At 41.9% G+C, this 24,824-nt stretch overlaps 1 protein-coding gene across 3 annotated transcripts in view; it reads left to right on the plus strand.

The window, feature by feature from the left end:
- PTPN2 (protein tyrosine phosphatase non-receptor type 2) overlaps positions 1-24,824 on the plus strand; it is a 123,603-nt gene that overhangs the window by 85,466 nt on the left and 13,313 nt on the right. The window contains exons 4-9 of one of the 3 annotated variants that reach the window (XM_073631297.1): positions 73-171; positions 3,281-3,418; positions 10,695-10,904; positions 18,289-18,450; positions 21,644-21,789; positions 23,706-23,807. In XM_073631297.1, coding sequence (XP_073487398.1) covers positions 73-171; positions 3,281-3,418; positions 10,695-10,904; positions 18,289-18,450; positions 21,644-21,789; positions 23,706-23,807 — 857 coding nt within the window. Of the gene's footprint in view, positions 1-72; positions 172-3,280; positions 3,419-10,694; positions 10,905-18,288; positions 18,451-21,643; positions 21,790-23,705; positions 23,917-24,824 lie in introns of those variants that run through there. The other 2 variants (XM_073631296.1, XM_073631298.1) reach the window with 2 other exon arrangements.

Raw genomic sequence — 24,824 nt, forward strand, 5'->3', positions numbered from 1 at the left:
TGCATTTAAGAAAATTTGGCAATTTTTTTTAGGGTGATCACTGTTAATAGCTCTTGTTGCTTCTCTTCTCAGGGCCCTCTCCCCAACACCTGCTGTCACTTCTGGTTAATGGTGTGGCAGCAGAAAAGCAAAGCAATTGTAATGCTGAACCGAGTCATTGAGAAGGATGCGGTGAGTGTAGTAGTCAGTCTTCTTTCTCGGAAATGGAGTCATGTTCTTGCAGTTACAATCAGTTTCACATCTCCATCTGCTGTTTCTCTTTATAGCATTTATTTCCTGGCCCTAGATTGTGTCACCAGTCAGATGCATACTATCCCAGGCTGCTGAGCCTTGCATGCAGTATATTCTGGAAATGGATCCCGAGAATCTAAATTGAATCAATTCATCCATATTAGCCAGCAATTTAAAGACTTACAATGGATTTTACACACTTGAAAGCATAGCTGAATAATAATTGAAGCACACCCTGTGTTTTGAAGCCAAGTGAATAGACTAAAGACTACCTATCCTATTCAAGATGATGATTTTTTTTTTTTTTTTTTTAAAGCTGGGAAATATACTATTAAGGGGGGATGTTTTTATTTTTTTCATTCGATTATGGTTGAAAGGAAACTGTCAGCTATAAGCAGTGGAGCAGCAGAGCATGGCAACCAATCGGCTTCTAACTTTAGCTTGTTCATTTAGGATGTGAAAATGAAAGGTAGAAGCCAATTGATTACCATGCACAGCTGCTCCAGTTTTGTCAAATTCCCCTTCAATGTCTTGTTTCCCAGCACAGACAGTTGACCATACTTCCTCCAACGAACAGCTGTCCTTTTGTGTTCACATAATTGCTGTAAGCAAGCTGGGTAGAGAATGATTAATATGATTAAAATGGCTATTATAGCATTATTAGTATTGCTTTGCTTAGTTTAGTGAAGAACACTGGTGACTTCCAGTGAAGCTACTGGAAAATGGGGGATCTGCAGAGAAAAACCTGTTGGGAGCAGACGATGGAAACAAGCTTGGGAATTAAAGTGTTACTAAACCCAGAACCCTGCATTCAATATATGTGGTCACCCACAGTACACAGAACATGGAAACACAATTATTTTAGTAAATATAAACTGCTAAATACCTTTTCTCATCAGCAGTATTATAGTAGCCTTGTGACTTCTATCAGTGTCTGGTTAAAGCTTGTAGGAGGCGTTTTCTCTGTCCTATGAGGCTGCATGACCCCCAACCCTCTGGACAGTGATGATTTCCCTGTGCTGATCATATGCACCCTCCCAAGAAAAAAAAAACCCTCTAGCAATACGCACCAAACTCAACATGTACAGAGTGACTCCAAGTCTCTGTACTATTAGCAGATGGATCGGAGACAGTAAAAGAAGGGGCGGATCAGAGGAGACAGGATCAAACGGCCTTTTTACACAAAGCAGAGGATTAGCCTCTTGGGTTCCACAGTGAGTATAACCAGCATGCTTTACTGCATATACAGCCTGATTTTACTGTTGTGGGTTTAGTAACACTTTAAGCTTCCTGCACTACATTAACAGAGCAGATGGACCGGTTTCAGATCCATTCGCGCCAGTTTCTTTCTCAGAGACGACAGGATTAAGTTTACACCGAGGTATGGTGGTAAGGACAGGCACAGAGATATTGGTACAGCATCTCCATCTCTCTGTTCTCTTTCCTGTGTCCTGTGCGTGTAATGGGGCTTGTGCCTCTTTTGTTTGGAGTAACATCTGCTGCATGTTATAAATATATAAGAAGAACCATGCAAGTATTGTTAAAGTGGTATTAAAGCAAAAATGAAAAATTTTATATATTGCAGCTTACCAATCATAAGATGTATGCATTCGTTTGTTTTTTTTTGGATTTGTTCCCCTCTATTTTCACTTGGTGATTCGTCCAGTAACACATCTCCTGTATTAGTGTGCCTCCACTCTAGCTGAAGTGGCACAGGGGGCACATTTGAACAGCAGCATTGTTAATCTGGGGGGAGGAGAGTGTTAGATGTACTAGCAGATTTAAATATATTAAATAAAGCCAAACCCCAGCTAAACTTTATAAGCAGTTGCAGCAAACATTTTTTTTTCCTTTTTGGGATAAAGGTTTTACATAAAAGCTGATCATTGTCAGCACCCCTATGAGTGGTTTCTATCATCCTTGTAACTGATGCATCTGCAAGAGAGCTTGTTTCTTTGAACCACTACTATGGCTGCAGTTTAACCAAAGAACTAGCTTTTCACAATTGAGAATAATTGAGCATGGATTGTGGTTACTGGACTTGTTCTGTATTTAAGGTGTTTTAAAACACATTCAAGTAGCATCTTTGATTATAATAAGTGTCAGCAACATCTATAACTACATGGGTAACTTCTTCACCTTAATCCAATCACTATGGTATCCTGCAATGGCATTTTTAATGTCTTTATCCTGGCGATCTGATGACAATTTGCTCTTTCGCCCGTATCATTTAGTCAGTTAGCACATGTCTTATGCCCTGTACACACGATTGGACGTTCTGACAACAAAATCCATCTAATTTTTTCTGACGGATATTGGCTCAAACTTGTCTTGCATACACACGATCACACAAAGTTAGTCAGAAATTCCGAACCTCAAGAACGTGGTGACGTACGACGAGCCGAGAAAAATGAAGTTCAATAGCCACTGCTGCTCTTCTGCTTAATTCTGAGCATGCGTGGCATTTTGTGCGTCGGAATGGTCTCACACGATCGGAATTTACGCAAAGGGATTTTGTTGTGGGAAAATTTTTAGATCCAGCTCTCAAACTTTGTGTGTCGGAAATTCCGATGGAAAAAGTCCGCTGGAGTCTACACACGGTCGGAATTTCCGACAACAAGCTCCGATTGCATCTTGCTCTTGGACAGTAAACATTGGCTTTGACAGATCACATGTGATTGCATTAAGGTGACTAGGTTACCTTTTGTGACTATAAATGCTGAGGTATGTTCCTGACATTCATTAAAACTAAGCTATTTGGAGGAATGTTAAAGCATCTTTAACATTACAGAACAAGGTCAGTTGAATATGATAATTACTACTAACTATACCATGACCGGAATAAATAAAAAACCTCACCGATTCAATATGGCTTTCTTTTACATAATGTCTTTTACAACATAACTGATGGAATGACAGCTGTTTTTTTTTTCTCTCCTGTGGCAATATTTTATATCCATTAACGCTATTGGTGAGCAGATTGTTGTGTGCCTATCTTACCCTAGCAATAAAACCTTTTGTTGACCTATGTGTTCTTACATTCATATAGGTAAAGTGTGCACAGTATTGGCCTACTCCTGAGGACGAAGTACTTCCTTTTAGGGAAACAGGACTGTGTGTAAGGCTGTTATCTGAAGATATTAAAGCAAACTACACAGTCAGAGTGTTACAGCTACAGAACATCAATGTAAGTTATTTCATTCATTAAAAACTAAGAGCATCTTATTTAATGGGTTGTATGTTCTAGACTTTTGCATCTGATCATATAACAAGCATGTCAATATTTAAAGCTTATAATCCTTCATAATGTTGATTGTAGAAAGAGACATTTGGAGTGGGGTAAAGTATAATATCTCTGAACTGTTGTGGAAATCATGTTTGGTTTTTGAATTGCCTACACTTATGAAGGTCCCGTGCTTCTTCTATCAGTGTATATATAATATTGAGCTGATGGTAATGTGTAGGATGTTCTTGCAGCAACCACTGATATAATCTTTTTCGGATTTTGGACTTTGCCAGCAAAGGGATCTGTTTGTTGATCCCCGCTAGGCAGGCGGATGATAGGTCTGCTCCGCTTATGCAGAGTGGACATGGACAGTCTACTTTCCTCCTATGGGCCATTGGCTGTGGATGGACCACCTTTCCGTTTTACATCTGACTGTTATCCGATTCCATCTGCTAGGCGTATGGGGAATGGAACTCCCATCCGTCTCTTTTTAGCAGAATGGATGTCGGGTGTAAACTGACATCCGCCGCTTCAAAGAGGGCAATGGAGGGTTCGATCAGTTCCACCTAAAAATCTGACAGGCATACCCAATTTGGTCCTTCTGTGTGAAAGAGAGCCCTTAAAGGCATTATAAACCTTCCTACCTGCACAAGATGTGCATTGATTATGTACTTTCATGGCGTCATTTGTTGGCCTGTAGGCGTGGCCTATAGTAGGGTAAATCTTTTTGTCAGGAGTTTGTATTTATGCTCAAACATGAGGAATGGCACTGCAAAGGTTAATGCATGACTTCTGTCTGTAGTTTAAGAACTGATACTTCCTGTGAAGAAGCTACATATCCCACAATCCTTGGGCTTCTGATTCAATTTCGATTTATGTATTTAATGATCTTCACACAATCAGAATATAAAGAACTATGACAAGTATGAGTATCCAGGATAATTATGACTGAAAAAACTCTTACAAAGCCTGATGTCAGGTGTACAAACTGTCATACAAGCAGTTGATACAAAGTGGGTGCTATTGAGGTCATTATGTCATTCATCTTCTAGTGATCCTCTTAGCAGAGGTATTTTTCCCCCAGTCCTCTTCCAGGTCAGCCCTTGAGAGATGGAGTTCCTCCCTCCAAACAGGAAACACATTGCAAATAGTTTCTTTAAAAGGCAGTCCCTCAGGTCCCTGGTCAGTCTTGGTGTTTCCTCCATCTGGAGGAGGTATGTTGCCTGAGGGCTGCCAGAGTCTCCATCTGTCAAAGGCTGGGCTGGGGCCGGGGTCTCAGGCTGCAGCAGGGAGGAGGCAGCAGAAGCCTCTGGACTGCGGGGATGAGTGCACCCTTACCATTTTCTAGTTGAAGGAGGTCGGGATAATGGCCGCAGGCAACCCTCCTTGGCAGTCGGCGGGAGGTGTGCTGGATCCATGCTCCCTCTGGGCCCAGGCATGGAGAGATGCGGCGTCTCCTTGGCGAGCTCAGGCGGGTAGCGGCGTCTAAGACAAAAATTATTCTATAGCTCAGCTCACCAACCAGTCTGCTGATCAACCAAATTAACCTGTCTAACCGTCTGTTAAAAGCAGGGGTTCAGTTAGCACACATTTGCAAATGCATGTGAAAGCTGCAAGGCCTCATCACGGCACCCTGTGTTGCTTGCAGTCCTAACACTACAAATTTATAAGTGTCTCCACAGTGCAAGTACATGCCTGGAATGGATAGATGTGGGGCAGGTGAGCCTGGAGGCAGCCCAGGCCCCCTTAAAGGAACAGGAGCACACTGGACACCCAGCAAGAGCACAATGGCAGCGAAGGTGCCCAGTGTGTCCCCGGACCATATATACGAACAGTAACAAAAAACTGACCACTGCCCCCACCTATAACTGGCCTTCACAGCAAGGAGCACATGGAGGGCCATATACATGTAAGACAAAAACAATTCAATAGCTTCTCACCAACCAGTCTGCTGACCAACCAAATTAACCTGTCTAACCGTCTGTTAAAAGCAGGGGTGTACCCACGCCCAGAGGCTAGCTTGACCCAGAAGACACAGCACGTAATTTCCAGGGGGGGATGACGCCATCGATGCAGGCTGGGGAACTGGTCTGACCACTTAAAGATGCAGCGAGGTCGGATGGCCTGCTGGTGCCATCACACGTGGAAAGGCTGCAGGAGATGGCATGGATGCCACAGGACAGTACCAGGATGCAAGAGGAGGGTGACCTATCTGCCCAAGCTCCATGAGGTGAAGGCACCTGCAGGACACAGGTAGACACCTGGAGGTGTCCAGTATAGTGGGACAGCAGCTAAGTGGTGGTGGTCACTAGCTAGCTGGGGCACAGAAGGAGGTTACTAGTGTCACCGTGTGTGCACTGTATTCATGGTGTGGTGGAGTGTGCTTCTGTCTCTTGTGTGTTTGTCTTCTGGCAGGTTAAACCACCAAAAGACCCAAAGCCCACTCAGGAGACAGTGAGGGAAAGAGCGGGTAGCGGCGCGGTTAGCAAAATGGCCAACGACTGCTCAGATTTGGAGCAGGAAGATGGGGGAGAAGACAAAAGGGACCCCAAATACGAATTGTCCCCAGAAGATGTAGAGGACTGACTTGGAAACCTTGGAAATAGAGGAAGAAAAATAACTTCCATCAAAATCTGATTTAATGTACCAGGGTCTCAAGAAGAAAAAGTGCAAGGTATTCCCAGTCCATCAGGTGATGTCGGATGTCGTGAAGAATGAATGGGCAGACCCGGAAAAGAAGCCCTTCTTTGCAGCTAGCCACAAGAAGCGGTTTCCTTTTGATGACGACCCACAGTTAGTATGGAATAAGAATCCCAAGTTTGATGCTCCATTATCTAAAGTCTCCAAGAAGTACTCATTGGCCTTTGAAGACATGGGGCAGCTAAAGGATTGTATGGAGAAGAGAGGTGACATTATCTTGAAAAGAGCCTGGGAAAGGAGTGTCGCCAGTCTGAAGCCTGCGCTTGCTATCACTTGCATGGCAAGGAACCTTGACTTTTGGCTCACCCAACTTCAAGACCATATCAAGAATGGTATGCCTAGGGAAGAAATTCTGAAAACCCTACTGGTTCTCTCCAAGGTGGCCGGTTACATAGCGGATGCGTCTGCAGAGTTCGTCAAACTGGCAGTTAGTTCAGGAGGTCTAGCCGTGGCAGTCAGATGGGATATTTGGATGAAGACCTGGTCAGGGGACCCTGCATCCAAGATGAGACTATGTAACCTCCCATTTTCCAGAGGTTTTTTATTCTGCACAGGCTTGGACGAAGCCCTAGAAAGGATGTCCGACAGGAAGAAAACCTTTCCGACCGAAAAGCATAAACCGCCACAAAAAAGGTCTTTTCATGGATGAAGAGAACGCCTGCAAGAAAGATTTTCCCAAGAACCACTGGACTGGTCACAAGGGGAAGCTGAAGATTAATGTCCCTCTTTGGCTCTTCTAACCAAAACCCAAAACAATGACTACAGAACGCCAGTAGGGGGAAGGCTGGCTACCTTCCTCAATGACAGAAGACGACCATAACCAATTTACCCTAGACCTCATTGCAAGGGGTTCCTCCCTGGAGTTGAGTTGCCATCCTCCAGAGAGATTTCTATTAACAAAACTTCCTAGGGATCCCAGAAAGGCAACGGCTCTCCCACTGTTACTGGGGGAGATGGTAGACCAGAAAGTCCTTACTCCAGTCTCGGAGGAAGAAAAATGAAGACTTCTACTTGCACGCTTTTGTGATCACAAAACCTTCCTGGAAGTTTCGACTAATAAATCTAAAACCCCTGAATCAAGCGATGCAATACAAGAAATTCCGCATGGAATCGATATTCCCAGTCAAGAACATTCTTCAACCTTCCTCCTATCTCCACATTCCCATATGAGAAGATTACCAGAGATACCTGAGGTTGGCAGTGGAGCTAGAGGGAATGGAGTATCATTTCCAAAGCAGGGCTCTTCCTTTCGGGCTATAAAATGACCGTAGTGCCTTACCTAGACGACCTGCTGTTCATGGCACCATCGAAAGTACAGCTGGTGATAGACCTGGCAGAAGCTCAACTATTGCTGAAGTCATTAGGATAGATTTTAAACATCGAAAAATCCAACATGTGTACTACTCAGGACATACGGTTTCTGGGATATCAGCTCAACGCCATAGAGCAGAAAACGTCCCGACCAGAAGAGAAAATTCAAGGCCCTGCCAAGAGTGCGCTCTATACAGAACAACCTACCAATATCCATCAGAGAACTCATGTCAGTTCTGGGCCTGATGACCTCAATGATACCTGCAGTATAATGGGCCAAATATCATCTAAGGCCTCTACAAACTTTCCTTCCAACCTCTGTGTAAAGATTGCTCTGGTGGTGGAGGGACCACACAAATCTAAACCGGGGTCTGGCATGTCTTTTTCCCAAGCTCACGGAAGTTGACCACGGACGAACAGTTGTGGATTGGGAGCCCACCTAGCAGGACAGCTTGCTCAGGGGAAGTGGTTCCTGGAAAAAGCACAGATGTCTTAGAACTGGAGGGACCTCCTGGCAATATCCAAAGTCATAGAACACTTCCAAGACCAGCTAAGAAGTCAGCACACCCTTGTTCTGTAGGACAACGCCACGGCAGTAGCCTATGTGAACAAATAGGGGGGCACGAGAAGCCCCTCCTTAATCCACATCTCCAACCAAATCTGTCGATGGGCAGAAGGAAATCTACTGTCGCTGGAAGTGGTCCACCTAGAGGGGGAAAAACAATCAAGTGGCAGACTTCCTCAGTCGCCAAGAGATCTCTCAAGAGGAATGGGAATTGCACTGGGAAATTACAGCCTCCTGGCAATGCCAAAAATAGATCTCTTTGCATCCTGGAAAAACACCAAGGTGAAGCATTTCTACTCTCTAAATCCGTGAGACTGGCCACTGGGGATAGACGCACTATAAAACCGTGGGATTTCAAAATGTGCTATGCCTCCCCCCAGGTCTATCTGATTACTCGAGTGAAGAAAATACTCGTTACAGGAGCAGACAAAACTAATACTGATAGCACCATACTGGCCCGGTTCTCTCAGCTCCTCAGTCTCTCAGCAGAAGAGCCTTGGCTACTTCCTCGCCGTGACGACCTGACTTGTCAGGGACCCCTAACAGGCCTAAAACAAGAAAGCTTAAGATGGGCGGCTTGGTTACTGAGAAGACATCCTGAGATCGAAAAGACTCTCAGATCAAGTGGTGGCCGACGCTTCTGAGTGTCAGGAAGCCGAACACCAGGGCCATCTACAGAAAGACCTGGAAAAATTTAACAGCTAGTGCGCTGAGAATAACAGACATGATGGATAAACCGACTATCTTAGAATTCCTACAGCAGGGTGCTGATGATAAAGGTCTAGCGCTCAGTACGTTAAAGGTTCAGATAGCAGCGCTTTCAGTGTATCTAGAAGAGACACTTCAAGAAGACCCGTTGGTCTCTCGTTTTTGCAGAGCATGGCTCAGTACAGACCACCCAAGACACAAAAATGTCCCACATGGGATTTATCGGTGGTACTGAGGGGGATTATCAAAAGCCCCTTTTAAGCCTCTACAAGAAACATCTTTAATGCTTGCTGACATTTAAAACTGTCTTCCTCGAGGCTATCACTACAGCACGTAGGATAGGAGAACTCTAGGCTCTCTGTCGGAGCCTTTTCTCAAAATTTTACGATGACAGAATCATTCTTCAAACAGATCCGGGATTTACACCTAAAGTGACGTCAACGTTTCACAAATCCCAGGATATAATACTACCTTCATTTTGTAGTTCCCCGGCTTATAGTAAAGAGCAAAAACTAAGCCTTCTAGATGTTAGAAGATGCCTGCTTCAGTACCTTGAAGCACCAATGAGTTCAGAGCATCAGACGCTCTTTGTCCTGTACGCTAGAAAACAAAAAGGTAAACAAGTGTCCAAGAAAACGCTACACAGATGGATCAAGTCAGCTATACTAGAATGCTACGGAGTTATGCAAGTAACACTGCCAAAAGATCTAGGGGCTCATTCGAACAAGGGCTTCAGCGGCCTTATGAGCGGAGAAGGTGGGAGCCACCCCGGAGCAAATTTGCAGGGCAGCAGCTTGCTCAAAATTCTTTACCTTTTTTTTCAACATTACAGACTTGATCTGATATCCAGTCAGGACCAGGCTTTTGGTAGGAAAGTCGTTCAAGCTGTTGTTCCACCTTAGTCTGGTGAGTACTTGGTTATCCTCTCAAGGGCTGACCTGGAAGATGACTGGGGAAAGAAATGAGTTGGTCTTACCGGTAACTCTGTTTCCAGTAGTCTTCCAGGGCAGCATGATCCCACCCTCATGTTTAACCTTGTGGGATTGTGTTTTTGTTTTTATGTCTTTCAGATTCCGGCCTTCGGTTCTCTTGGATGACTTACCAGGGACCCGAGGGACCGCCTTTTAAAGAAACTATTGGCAGCATGAGTTACCGATAAGACTAACTCAGTTTTTCTCTAATGCTAGGCTTTATAACTAGTGAAACTTCTTGTTTCATCTAATTGCTGGGGTTTTAAAATGTCTATCGCCCCTTTCCCCAGAAAAATCTGATATCGAAATACCTATATTTTTTTTTTTCTTATTTTGGGTGTTCTCATGTCATTGGATTTGATTGATAGCAGCGGGAGCCAATGGCTGCGCCGCTATGAATCTATCCAATCAGGACCCGAGACACCGGCTTGAGCTGGTGTGATCGTCCCTGTCGCTGGAAAGACCGAGTTCAGGTAAGTAAAGGGGGGGTCTCTGTGGGAGAGCTGCAACACAGGAGGTTTTTCACCTTAATGTATAGAATGCATTAAGGTGAAAAACCTTGAGGGTTTACAACCCCTTTAAGAACTTTGCAACAGCACATCCTTGCAGGGTGGGGCATGTCCAGTCTTTCTTTTGGACAAGATGATCTGTTGCATCCTCAAACCAAGATGTCTGTCATCTCTTCAGGAAAGCCTATCCCGCCTCCACTTAATAATAAACTGTACTTTTTACTTTCTCCATCAGCTCATCCTTTTTCTTTTTCTTTTTCTTTTTCTTTTTCTTTTTCTTTTTCTTTTTCTTTTTCTTTTTCTTTTCTTCTTACAAGCAGGATCCTGTGATCCCTCTTGTATTGAATTGTAATGTAACCGTACTGTCCTCCTTTTATTTTGTAAAGCACAGTGAAAAACACTATACAACCTGTGCTACTATAATTCCTTTTTTCTTGAGGCGGGTTAACATTTTTTTCCTTTTTGTTCTTCAGACAGCAGAATCCAGAGAAATATTCCATTTTCATTATACCACGTGGCCAGATTTTGGTGTTCCAGAGTCCCCAGCCTCATTTCTAAATTTCTTGATTGAAGTCCGGAACTCTGGTTCCCTGGATCCTAATTATGGACCCTCCGTTGTACACTGCAGTGCAGGGATTGGGCGTTCTGGGACCTTTTCTTTGGTTGATACCTGTCTTGTACTGGTAAGATTTGTAGACGTTTAATGTTATACTTGTAAAATCCATTTCATTTTTTTTTCTGCCTATGTATGCATTTTAAGCATGTCTATGCCCAAAAATGGAAAAACTCTCTCTGAAATGATCTGTGTCAATAAAGTTTGCAGCATTTTTAAATACTGGTATGCGGTAGAAATGTGGAATGTGCAATGCTAATTCTTATTGATCCAGTAAATACCTACTCATAAATATTCCAGGTATGCTTTTTTGAGTAGTGGGGGATCAGAAAATATAAATGACTGAATAGACTATTTATGCAAGATGCTGCTATTATCATGGGTGTCTTTCTCACTGTGCAAAAGTTTTGGTCAGTTGTGAAGAGATGCTGTAAAGTAAGAATGCTTTCAAAAATTTGTATTTTAATAGTTTTGTGTAAATTGATAAAAATAAACAAAGTGAGCGAACAGAAAAAAATAAATCTAAAAATCATTGTTTGGTGTGCTTACTATTTGGCTTTACACCAGCTTCAAGTTCTTACACTTGCACACTTTGTACACTTGCACAAAGTCATGGATTTTGTAGGATTAGTCGGGTGTATGATTAACCAATTATACCAAGCAGGTGCCAATTCTGATCCATTTCATATGCAGGTTGAAATAGTCATTAACTGAAACAGAAACCGCTGTGTAGAAGGCTTAAAACTGGGTGAGAAACAGCCAAACTGTTACTGAGATGCAGTTGTGAAAGACCGTTTTCATGTCTTTAGTTTCATGAGCATATAGCAACCAGTATCATTTGGGAACCGTAGATGTTGGTTGGCCAAGGAAACAATGCAGCAGATGAAAAGACACATCGTGCTTACTACCCTTAGACATTGGAAAATGTCCAGTAGTGCCATCAGCCCAGAACTGGTGGAAAATGGTGGGACCCAGGTATGCCCATCTACTGTCCGGAGAGGTCTGGCCAGAAGTGGTCTTCATGGTGGAATGGCAAGAGCGGTCACACCAAATTTTGATTTGTATTGTTCTATTCATTCACTTATTTTTTTTAATTGACAATTAACACTTCTATTTCTGAAAGCTTTCTTGGTTTACAGCATGTTTTCACACACACCTAAAACGCTTTCACAGTACTGTACATGTGTATGTTCTTTCCAAAAACAATTGCTTAAGCCATGTACACATAAGAATATCGAATGAATGATTGTCCATTATTTTTTTAAATTTTGTTTTGCATGCTAGTCTCATATCGAAAACCAATAGGTTACTAAAGTTCAGAAAATTCTCGTGCGACAGAATACGTCGGAAGTGATGTATTATAATGTATTTAGTTTCCGAGCATGCATATTCTTGGTCTCCCTTTTTTATTCGTACAGATACATTACTAATTACATGAAAATCATTTGTTCTGATAGCGTACGAGAATTTTCATGCTTGTCCTTTTGGATATTTTCGCATGAACTGTCATGGTCAGCTCTCAGAAGCTGTGTACAAATGCTCAGATTAATAGACAATAACTCCGAAATCTGTATCTTTCATCCGATTTTCTCATCGTGTACTAGGAATTAGACTTTGGTTTTGTTTCTTAGGCCCCTTTTCATACGGGCGGATCCGTTTTGACCGATTCCACTAGCTCAGCGGGGATCACTCCATTGATCCCTGCTGAGCAGGCGGATACAGGTCCATCTCTGCTCACTGTGCAGAGACGGACCTGTCGGAGTCCTGCTCTCCTCTATGGGGAGATTGAATGAAAATGGACAGCCTGTCTGTTTGTTTTTATCTGACCCACTGGACGGATGGCTAATGTATCGCCATCCGTCTGCTTTCAGTGGATTTTATTGGATGCCAGGCAGGTGTTGCAGGCACATATCCACTGACATCCGCCTCCCTATAATGTTCAATGGGTGGCTCGATCGGGTGAAAGGGGCCTTAAAGTGTAAACACAGTATAATGTTTATCCAGATTTGTATGTGTAAATAGTGTATCCTTTGTTATGTTAAATCCCCTTCTCCCTTGCACTAAGTACTTTTTTTCTAGGTACCCTGTTTTTAAAGGATAAGTAAACCCAAGAAATAAAATGCAGTGTACTTGTCCTAAGATGTGGAGGCTGCATTATTTATCATCTTCCAGACTGGAAAATAGTGAACGATCACCTTGCAAAACACATTCAGTTTCAAATAAAAATATAAGGCAAAACATTTTTGTTTTTAGATATAAAAAAAAAAAACAAAAACATCTAAATACATTTTTTTTAAATTATTGTGAATGATCACATTCGCTCTGTTCTCAGCTGCATAAGAGCTGGGTGGAGGAGAAGCAGCAGCATCCCAGTGAATGGCTGTTCAGCGCGGGCGTGTCAGTAGATGTCTGATCATTAAGAATATACTGAGTTCCCAGCACAGCTAGAAAATAGACCATGATGTGCTCTGTTACTTAGTGTGGTCAGTTTTTTTTATAGGAAAGCAGAGGGACTGGCAGGAACACCGAGATTTCACAAAAAAGGAAGCAATACAAAGAGAACAGGTTACTTTCTCATACAGCAGCCATATATCAGGAATATGAAGTGTTGGGGTAACACATGTTTTAACTTCTTTTCCCTTCCCCATGCAAAAAAAGGCAGAAACATTTCAAGTGCAGCTTGAGTGGCAGCTGTGATGCCCTCCATAGATGGGGTGGAGGTGCGTTGACACCCAGGAACAAAGAAATAAAAAACAAATATATAAAGAAAACAAATTCAGCCACCTCATTTTAGGACTGGTAAGCTGCAGTATATCCGTTTGCTGACTGCCTTAGTACAGCATAGGAGTACGGCAGCAGAGCGCCTCTCCTGTGTCGGATCACCTATCTAATGTGATCCAGCCCTTCCAGGTAGAGGGCACATGCCCACCCTGCCAGCTGTGCTGTGATTAGTCACAGCACAAGCCTATTAGCGAGTGCTGGTAAATGATTGACCGCTGGCACTTGCTGATCAGCGAGGAGACAGATAAGACACAGCTCTGTCAATGTAAACCATACAGAGCACTGTCCTGTCAGTGGGGATGTGCCAGATTTAGTTTAAAATAAAAATCAGCACATTCCTTAGTAAAAGCACCTCACAGTACACACAACGCTGGTTGTTTATATATATATATATATATATATATATATATATATATATATATATATATATATATATATATATACCATAGTTTGTAGACACTAACTTTTGCGCAAACTAATATACACTTGGATTTATATTACTAAAAATATGTAGCAGAATACATGTTGGCCTACATTTTTGAAGAATATTTTTTTTTTCGAAAAAAATTTATTTGATATGTTTTATAGCAGAAAGTAAAAAAATATTGATTTTTTTTTTTTTTTTTTCAAAATTCTTTTTTTGTTTTTGTAGCGCAAATAATAGAAAAAAGCCAGGCGATCAAATATTACTAAAAGAAAGCTCTATTTGTGTGGGAAAAAAATTATATAAATTTAATTTGGTTACAGCGTTGCATGACCCCACAATTGTCAGTTAAAATAACACAGTTCCAAAAAGCAAAAAATGGCCTGGTCGTGAAAGGGGGTAAGACCTTCCGGAGCTGAAGTGGTGTGTGTGTGTGTGTGTGTGTATGTATATGTCATTTTTTTTTTACACATTTAATTCAGGCATCCTGTACGTACCCTACACAGGTAATACAGACTGGAGGCTAAAGTCCTCTAAGATCACCTACAGTGCCTTGCAAAAGTTTTCACCCCCCCGTGGCTTTTTACCTATTTTCTTACATTACAGCCGTTAGTTCAATGTTTCTTTTTAATCTGAATTATACGTGATGGATCAGAACACAATAGTCTAGTCTAATTTGGGGAAGTAAAATTAGAAAAATATTTACATAAAATTATTTTTCAGAAATAAAAACTGATAATTGGCATGTGCATATGTATTCACCCCCTTTGTTATGAAGCCCATGAAAAGCTCTGGTGCAACCAATTACCTTCAGAAGTCACATAATTAGTGAAATGATGTCCACCTGTGTGCAATCTAAGTGTCACATGATCTGTCATTACATATACACACCTTTTTGAAAGACCCCAGAGGCCGCAACACCTAAGCAAGAGGCACCACTAACCAAACACTTCCATGAAGACCAAGGAACTCTCCAAACAAGTAAGGTCACAATTCAGGGTTAGGTTTATAAAAAAAGTTGAAATCTTTGATGATCCATAGGAACTCCATCAAATCTATCATAATCAAATGGAAAGAACATGGCACAACAGCAAACCTGCCAAGAGACGTCCGCACACCAAAACTCACGGACCGGGCAAGGAGGGCATTAATCGGAGAGGCAGCACAGAGACCTAAGGTAACCCTGCAGAGTTCCACAGCAGAGGCTGGAGTATCTGTACATAGGACGACAATAAGCCGTACGCTCCATAGAGTTGGGCTTTATGGCAGAGTGGCCAAAAGAAAGCCATTACTTTCAGCAAAAAAGCACATTTTGAGTTTGCGGAAAGGCATGTGGGAAAATCTAAAAATGTATAGAGGAAGATACTCTGGTCTGAGACTAAAATTTTACTTTTTGGCCATCAAAGAAAACGCTATGTCTGGTGCAAATCCAACATATCACATCACCCAAAGAACACCATCCCCACAGTGAAACATGGTGGTGGCAGCATCATGCTGTGGGGATGTTTTTCAGCAGTCGGGACTGGGAAACTGGTCAGAGTTGAGGGAAAGATGGATGGTGCTAAATACAGGGATATTTTTGAGCAAAACCTGTACCACTCTGTGTGTGATTTGAGGATGGAGGTTCACCTTCCAGCAGGACAATGACCCCAAACACACTGCTAAAGCAACACTTGAGTGGTTTAAGGGGAAACATGTAAATGTGTCGGAATGGCCTAGTCAAAGCCCAGACCTCAATCCAATAGAAAATCTGTGGTCAGACTTAAAGATTGCTGTTCACAAGTGCAAACCACCCAACTTGAAGGAGCTGGAGCAGTTTTGCAAGGAGGAATGGACAGATATCCCAGTGACTTGAAGCTGCGATAGCCGCAAAAGGTGGCTCTGCAAAGTATTGACTTCAGGGGGGTGAATAGTTATGCACATTGACTTTTTCTGTTCTGTTGTCCTATTTGTTTGGTTCACAATAAAAAAAAAAAATCTTCAAAGTTGTGGGCATGTTCTGTAAATAAAATGATGCAAATCCTCAAACAATCCATGTTAACTCCTGGTTGTGAGGCAACAAAACACGAAAAAAAGCCAATACTTTTGCAAGGCACTTTTAAGTACCGCTATTGTTTCTTGTTCCCAGTTCACCAAGAAACTTTAAGCAAAGTTTACCTTTTTCTTTCAGACTGAAGTTCAGTTTGTGGCCCATAACTTGGACTATTAATGACAGCGCTTTAAAAGAATTAAAAAAAAGTCCAGTCTTGCTGCTGCGGCTCCCATGCACCACAAGGGTTAAATGGTTGTTTTTCAGGCGCTAAAGGGCTAAAAAAAAAAAAACGCCTGACAACACCTCCCCTGCAGCCCCAGTGTGAAAGCCTAAGTGATTTCACACTGGAGCGGTGCGCTTGCAGGAAGTTAAAAAAGGTCCTGCAAGCAGCATCTTTGGAGTGGTGTATACACCACTCCTCCACTGCCCCTGCCCATTGAAATTAATGGGCACTGCTGCCGAAGCACCTGCAAAGCGCTTCGGCAGCTGCGCTTTTTGGTTGCATTTAACCCTTTCTTTGGTGAAAAGCGTCCCTAAAAATAGCAGCGTTTTACCGCTAATGCAGCCACGCTTTTTAGTGTGAAAGGTCTCTTACAGTACAGCGTGTAATACTTAATTGCACCACAGCTCTAGTGCTTTCCTCCTCTGCCAGAACCTCCGCTTGTATCCCATATAATATAGGGACACCTTAATTGTACACAAAGGAGGCTGGAGTGTAACAAGCACAAGTCCCAGCTTCATTGCGGGCTGCGATGAACCATTTGCAGCACTAAACGGACCATGCTAGAGTGCAGAATAAGGTATTTACACCTGATTTATGCATCCTGGACTTAAAGTGGGATTCCGACCAGGATCATTTTTTTTTTTTTTTTAAAGTCAGCAGCTACAAACACTAGCTGCTGACTTTAAATAAGTAGACTTACCTGTCCTGGGTGCCCGTGATGTCGGCCGCCCGAGGCCGACCTGTCCCTCGGCTCTCGGGTCCCGGCACCGCCATCCTAAGTAAGGGAAACAGGCAGTGGAGCCTTGCGGCTTCACTGCCAGTTTCCTACTGCGCACGCGCGAGTGGCGCGAGCGCTCTGTGAATGGCCCAGTGTTTTTCTGGGAACACACACACTTCCTAGAAGGCAACGGGGCTGCTCACCGAGGAGGACACGCGGCGAAATAGGAAGAGGCAGATTAGGAAGTCTGCTTAGCAACAAGGGTTTCACGGGTAAGTAAAATTTTTTTTCACTTTTTTTTTTTTTTTTACATTTTTAAAAGATTTTTGGTGCAATTTTTTTTTTTTTTTTTTTTTTTAGGGTGGCCCTCCACTTTAACGGGTATCTAACCCTTGCAGTAGATTTTTTTTTTTTTTTTTTTTTTTAAACTCCTGAAGTACATAAAGGTGAATTAAAGGCAAAACTTTTTTTTTTTAATAAAATAAGGGGGGGGGGGGGGGGAGTAAGAGTAATACACCCTGTCAGTTTTTTTTTTTTTTTTTTTATTTCCCATTTATTTCCCTTGTTGTCACCATTGGAAGATTTCCCCTTTATGACTGTTTTGGGGACAATCTGATATTTGGGATTTTCTTTTACTTTCGCTTAGATGATGATAACTGTAAACAGGACAAATGGAGAGGGTGAATCTCCCTAACGGGCACAAACCGCAATAAAAAAGGCATTCTAATCCCTTTCCACTCCATCCAGAAAAAAAAAGTTTTTCCTTTTAGTTATACCTTAAGTCTTTGACAAGTATAATAATCATTAAGGTGCTGGTTACCTAAGCTTTAAGGTTGAGTCCAGTATTTAAATGCAGTTATTACCATTATTTAGCTTCTGTGGTTTGTTCATTTTAAATACTGTGATTGATGCTGAGTAGTAGTCAATAGATTGATTGTTTAGAAATCGGGAAGTATAAAGACAGAACAATGATGCAAGAAGGCTTGAACAAAATGTTTGTTAAAAACAAAAACAGAATTGGTAGGTATATAGCCTGTCTATAGCCTACTAGTCTATTTAAAATGAAAAGCAAAATTTTGGCTTGGATATGTTTTTAATAAATTGATGCCATTTACTTATAACAAACTGTAAAGATTATAATTTTATTTTAGATTTTAATATAAAGGTATGGTCTGTTGTGTGTTAGTATGCAAAAGCCTTTAAGCGCATCCTGTAAGTTTATGTAGGGGCTTCCATAAATGTGACCATATTAAAATTCCTTTTCTTCCCCTGTCAGATTGAGAAAAGGAAAGAACCCTCCACTGTTGACATTAAACAAGTGCTATTGGATATGAGGCGATACCGAATGGGACTAATTCAGACACCTGGTCAACTGAGATTTTCCTATATGGCTGTAATCGAGGGAACAAAAATGATAATGGGAAATTCAAGCCAACAGGTATGTACATCATTTTTATGCTTTCCTAGATTACTAGGATTATTTGTCACCTCTTGTTCTGGGGTGGGCTGCTCTGTTAATAGCATTTCCTACCTGGCATATGCTTACAATATCCTGTTCTCTGCATCATGATTTTTGTCAAATTTAATTCCTAGTCCATACTAAGTGATAAAAAGGCAACTAACAGAAGTGCTAGAAAAACTCTAAAAAAGCTATCTGAAGGTAGATGGCAGTGATTGTGCCCTTAGGACCGAATCACACAGGAATGCGGTCTACATTCCTGTGTGATTTCTGTCCGATTTTAGTGTGGTGCGACTTTTAGCCTATTCATTTGAATGGGCTGAAATCGTACTGCAGCACACCAGAAGTAGTATGCGCACTACTTTTCAAAAATGCACTGCGGTACCATGTGCAGGGAAATGCGATGTGTGTTAGCGGTTGTTAGCAATACACTGTCATCCGCAGCGGATCACACACCCAGTGCATTTTAACAAGGGTTTCTCGTGCCATGTTCTGGCGAACAAGCCCTAAAAACAAATGGCAAATTATTCTGTTTCTGTGTGTATTGAATTTTTTGTACAATTAAATAATTATAATCATTATGTAATAAATATTTACAAAATAACTGTGCTTAACCACTTGCCGATCAGCCGCAGTACATTTTACTTCAGCTGGGTGGCACCTACAGGCGAAATCACGTACATGCACGTCATTTTGCTTGCATAGGCTAAGGAGGGTGCCATTAGCCTAGTGGTGATTAAACCCAGTGGTAATCAAATACCACCAAAAGAAAGCTCTTATTTGTGTGAAAAAATTATAAAAATGTTATTTGCGTACAAAGTTGCATGACCGCGCAATTGCCCGTTAAAGCAGCGCAGTGCCGAATAGCAAAAAATGGCCAGGTTATGAAGGAGGTGAAATCTTCCAGAGCTCAAGTGGTTAAAGTTCAATAGAATATATCAGCTCAAATAAATTCATGCAGTGCCATTATCATGAACTAGTACCTGCATCTGCAGTGCTGTACTATTCAGAATTCATCAATTATCAAGTGATAATTAAAAAATACAAAACAAAACTCTATAAACGTTTATTCAGACATTATGCAAGTCCAAGTGCTGAAAGGACACTTCACTTGGAAGCCCTCGTCCACCACTGATAACCTTACTGTGTATGGTCACACACCACACCAGTAAGTGAATTGCACAGCAGAAATCTATATGTAAAGCACACATCCAAGCCCACCAATCTCCTACAGCCACTCCTTCTCGACCAGCCTACAGAGATATAACCTAAAGAGACGGTCACAATCCTCCCCTATTTCTCCCAGCAATATGCACACTGAATGGTAGTTGTGCTGCAAACCTCATGCACAGAGAAAATAAGGCAGTACTGTAGTGCATAGCATTAAAACCACATTTAAAAGCAACTTAAACAGCAAGAAAATCTCACTTGTATGGCTTCTGATCGAGCGCTTATACAGGTGTGACATCACTGCTTTTTGTTCAAAAGAAAAGCTTCAGTGGTCTTTCTATTAACATAGTTGATTCTTGGATATGGTTACTGCATTTGTTTGTTTTAAGGATTTTTAACTTTCTTTTGTCCTGGTAAAAAAAAAATGTAAGGCAAGGCCATACATTATAAATTTAAAAAAAATTTTTTTTTTTTTTTTTTTTTTTTTTTCCCCCTTTCAACCAGTGGGTTGAACCGGCTAAATTTTGATCCATGTATGGCTGGCTTATCACGCTTCCTGCCCTAGTGTAATGTTTACTCACCCAGGTGAAGACTATCAGAGAGAAAATCTGATCGTGTGTATGGGGCTTAAGACTAGCTAGCTGAGGTGTGCATTTTTTTTCCTCAAATTTAAGAAAATGTGTATATATAATTCCCTGTTGGTTTGTTAGCTGTTACAAATGCTGCCCTTACACCTGATTACTGATATTGTGTATAAAGGAGGTATGGTTTAATTTATAGGGGAAACCCTAGGTTCTCCCTGCCTCAATGCCATGGTAGTCCTACTCCACCAATGAGGTGTCTGCAAGCAGGCAAAGAGATTTTTTTTTTTTTTTTTTTACCCACAACCCCTCTCGCACAGCAGCCCTTCAGTCGCATCCTAGCCTTATTACTGCTCAGTGCCACAACAAGCATGCAGGACAAAAAGAGGGATTTCAAAGTGCAGGACAGGCGGTCCCCAGGTTACAAACAAGATAGGGACTTTAGGTTTGTTCTTAAGTTGAATCTGTTTGTAAGTCGGAACAGGTACATTTTTTAAGTGTATCTCCAGCCAAAGAAGCTATTTTTAAGCTTTTTGGATAGCATAGGGAAGGGTTATCACCCCTGTAACATTTGTTTTGCTGTCTGTGCCCCTGTTCAGAAGATTTCACCTCACTTTTTGTCCCTGTGACTATGGATTTAGAAAATTTTGGGTTGTTGTGGAAACAAGGATTGTTGATAAAGCATCAGTGGAGACACCTTTTTCCCATAACTCTTACAGGAGTGAATTTCCCTTCCTAGGGGTAGATTTCATCTCACTTCCTGTTGTCTCCCTCCGTTTGTAAGTAGGAGTTGTTTGTAAGTCGGATGTTTGTAACTAGGGGACCGCCTGTATTAATAGCTTTTATTGTTGAAACCATCTCCATAAATAAAAAATATAAATGCTGGCTGGGAAACTTACAAAGCCAAGACCGCTTTTCTAGGCGATAAGTGTGTGATGTACAAACTCCACCCTACATCCAGTGGGACATCATTGGGTTGCCCAGACCCTGATGATGTCCCATTGGACAAAACTTGCACAGGGTAGAGTTTGTGCTTGCTGACATCACATGCTGGCTCCAGAGTGTGCCAACGTGCATGAGAGTATTACCATAGCTGGATCGGGCCATTCTCTCCTTTTTATAAGGCAGTAGTCACCACCAATTTCAGTTCAGTTTACAATAGGAAACAGTCTACTAGGCCATTGGAGATCTTGGTGTCAAAGGCCTATCAATACTGGATTTATTGACTTGCATGGTGATAGAAATAGATCTGTGCTAAGGGATACATGTTTCATTAAACCCTTAGGTTTGACTTTTTTTCCTAATCTGCTAGCCTTATATTTTACATCGCTAATTTTCTTATTTATAGCCTGAGAAAAATTGTAGCCATCACAGTGTTAATTTTTTTCAATTGACCAATTTTACACTGTTTTCATTTGTAGAATCCGTGTACAGACATTTCCAAAGATGACCAATCTGACAAAGTGGACAGTAAACAGACAGATGAACGATATAATGGGAACCGTCTCCATACTGAAGAAGAGCAGTCTGATGATAAATCTCAAGAAGCAGACTCTGATGCTCAAAGGTAATGTCTACCCCAATGTATATTGCCATTAACCTCACAGCAGGAGAAGTTCTTAAAGGAGTTGTAATCCCTCGTGTTTTCTTTCTTAAATAACAAACGTATAATTCCACTGGGCAGTTCGTTTTGCATAGAGTGGCCCCGATCCCCATCTTCTGGAGTCCCCCAACGGCGCTCACGACTCATCCCCACATCGGGAAACCCCTTAGGACAAGCCCGCTCCCAAGTCCAGCATTTGCATTTATAGATACAGAATGCCCGACTCCGCCCCGACACCTGTGTCATTGAATTTGATTGACAGAAGCGGGAGCCAATGGCTGAGCTGCTATCAATCTATCCAATCGAGCCGAGACAATGGGCAGATAGGTAGACCGCTTAGCCATTGTGCTGTGTGTTCAATCTCAGCACAGAAACCTCAGCCGCCATGGACGCATATGTGCAGCATGTAGATATTAAAGTGGTTGTAAACCCTTACATATACCCAGTGAAGGGACAATCCTCGGGTGATGCAGAGAGGAGAAAATTCTACTACATATGTTGTATCTGTCTATCTGCAGTCGTCTTTATCTGCAGTCCTCTCTTCTCTACATCCATTCAAAGTGCTGAATTTTATAAGCTCGTCTAAGAGTTCATTAAAAAAAAAAGGATGGAGAGACGAAGTTACACACTGCAGAGCTCAGTGAGGAGAGCTCTAAGAGCTGATTGGAGGGAAGGAACACACTCCCCTTCGCACAACAAACAGGAACATTGCTGAGGCTGTCAATCCGCTGAAGATCTTTCCCCTGCCACTTTTTTACTCTTGGTGTCAGGAAAACTTGTCTGAAGCGATTCATACAGAAATGATACTTAGTGCTTTTAATTGAGACACATACATAGTATAGAGATATGCTTTGTTCACATTTCATGTCTGAGGTTTACAACCACTTTAAGGCCTACCCTCTTTTCCGACGCTCATTTGCGTTACATGATCGGCAAAAGATTGAGATAAAAAATCTTCACTTTAACTGAAAATATCATCATGCTGTAGGTTAAGGCTAGGTGTATACTTTACATATATTTCCTTTAACATAGACTAAATTAAGCATGCATGTTGATTCCTGTTGAGGATATGGATAATGGTTGGGAAGCTTGATTGGTGGCCCTATATTAAGGAAAACTGCAGTTGACTGAAAATTCCATCAGTTGGACTTGATTGCTGATACCCATAAACATTATCACATGTATGTTAGTACCATCACACCTGCTTATAAGCCTAGTACTAGCTACTAAAGATTGATAGAAGAAGCAGCTCCAAAAAAAATTTACATAGCATCCCTTCTTAATATTGATATGATTCATCATTTCTTTCAAAAATGGCGATGATAAAGTGATCTTTTTCAATTAGGCCCCTTTCACACTGGGGCGGTTTGCTGGCGCTATTGCGCTAAAAATAGCGCCTGCAAACCGACCTAAAACTGCCGCTACTGTTTCTCCAGTGTGAAAGCCCAAGGGTTTTCACACTGAAGCGGTGCACTGGCAGGAGAGAAAAAAAACTCCTGCAAACAGCATCTTTGGAGCAGTGTATTCACCGCTCCTAAACCGCTCCTGCCCATTGAAATCAATGGGGCAGCGCGGCTATACCGCCGCTGTAGCGGCGCTATGTGATCGGTTTTAACCCTTTTTCGGCCGCCAGCGGGGGTTAAAACCGCACCGCTAGTGGGCGAATACCGCCGCTAAAATGACGGTAGTGCCATTTTACCGCCGACGCCCCCACCGCCCCAGTGTGAAAGGGGCCTTACTGGTGAAGTTGTGATATAGATAATCCGTGTAGAAAATATATGTTGCTTTTTGTCAATTCAGTCTAGTTAATGTGGGTTGTATACTGTGCTAAAGTTATGCTAAAATATGTAATTTTTTTTTTTCTTCTTATAATTTTGCAGTACACTTCGGAAAAGGGTGCGAGATATTAGAAAAGCCAACACTGCACAAAAAGTGCAGCAGATGAGGCAGAAGATGACTGAAGTGGAGCTAAAAAGAAAAAGGTGGTTATTCTGGAAACCTTTTCTCATTCCAGTTGGGTTGGCTTCTGCCCTTGTATTGGGAGTTTTTCTCTGTTGGAAAATCTATTCTCCCTGACTTCACATATATGGTGCTTGTGTGGGTGTCTTCTAACACCCCAAAAACAGCCCGGGTGCTGTGACTGGTGCAGACCTCATTCTGGGGTATGGTGGTTGCTTTCAAATGGATACAGTCTGTCTGATGTCTTAAGCCATCTCAGGAGCTTTGGGGTCATCATGTTCCTAACAAGCTGCTACTTTTTTTTTTTTTGTACGGATAAAATGGTACAATTATGTATTTTTGTGTGTTTTTTTTTGTTTTGTTTTTTTTGTTTTGTTTTACATTATTATACCAAAAGTTGTAAAGACTTTTTCTGGATTGTAATATCAATCTACACCGACCATAGAGGTTATGCACATGTGTAAAGGGTTAGATATGTCTGTGCTGCCATCGTTGGAGCTCTGTGCTTTAGTGTGCAAGGCTTGGAATAGCAAAGGTTTGACCCTACCTACATGTAGTTTAGGCTGAAGAGTTTTTTATTGCATCTTGAATGTACTGTTAAACCTCATCTGTTGAGAACAACCAGACCTTACTTCCAATGTACCTGCGGATGTTTCTGTTGGTGCATTAAAACAGAACTCTAGATATGATCTTAATTGCATACTTGGCTTGGACCAGTGTAAAGTATACATAGCTCATACCTGATGGACTGTTGTGGGTGGAGTCGCTCGCACAGCACTCCCACCATTCACAGAAGCCTTTATAATTTTCAGTGCCTACAACATGTTCTCTGATTAGACAAGGTAGAGAGGAGGGGCGTTGAGGTCACTGTCTCGGAGGACTATGTTCAAGGAGCCGAAAGATTGTGCCAATCACTGTGGTAGTGCCCACTACTACAGTGATTTCCAGCTTCCACAGTGGTCCCTCAGCTATGAGATATGGTCCAAGCAGGACCATTATAAATATGCAATGAAGATCATACCTTGAGTTCAGTTATACAT

This window comes from Aquarana catesbeiana, linkage group LG05 (genome assembly GCF_042186555.1).
Source record: "Aquarana catesbeiana isolate 2022-GZ linkage group LG05, ASM4218655v1, whole genome shotgun sequence".
Classification (NCBI taxonomy): Eukaryota; Metazoa; Chordata; class Amphibia; order Anura; family Ranidae; genus Aquarana; species Aquarana catesbeiana.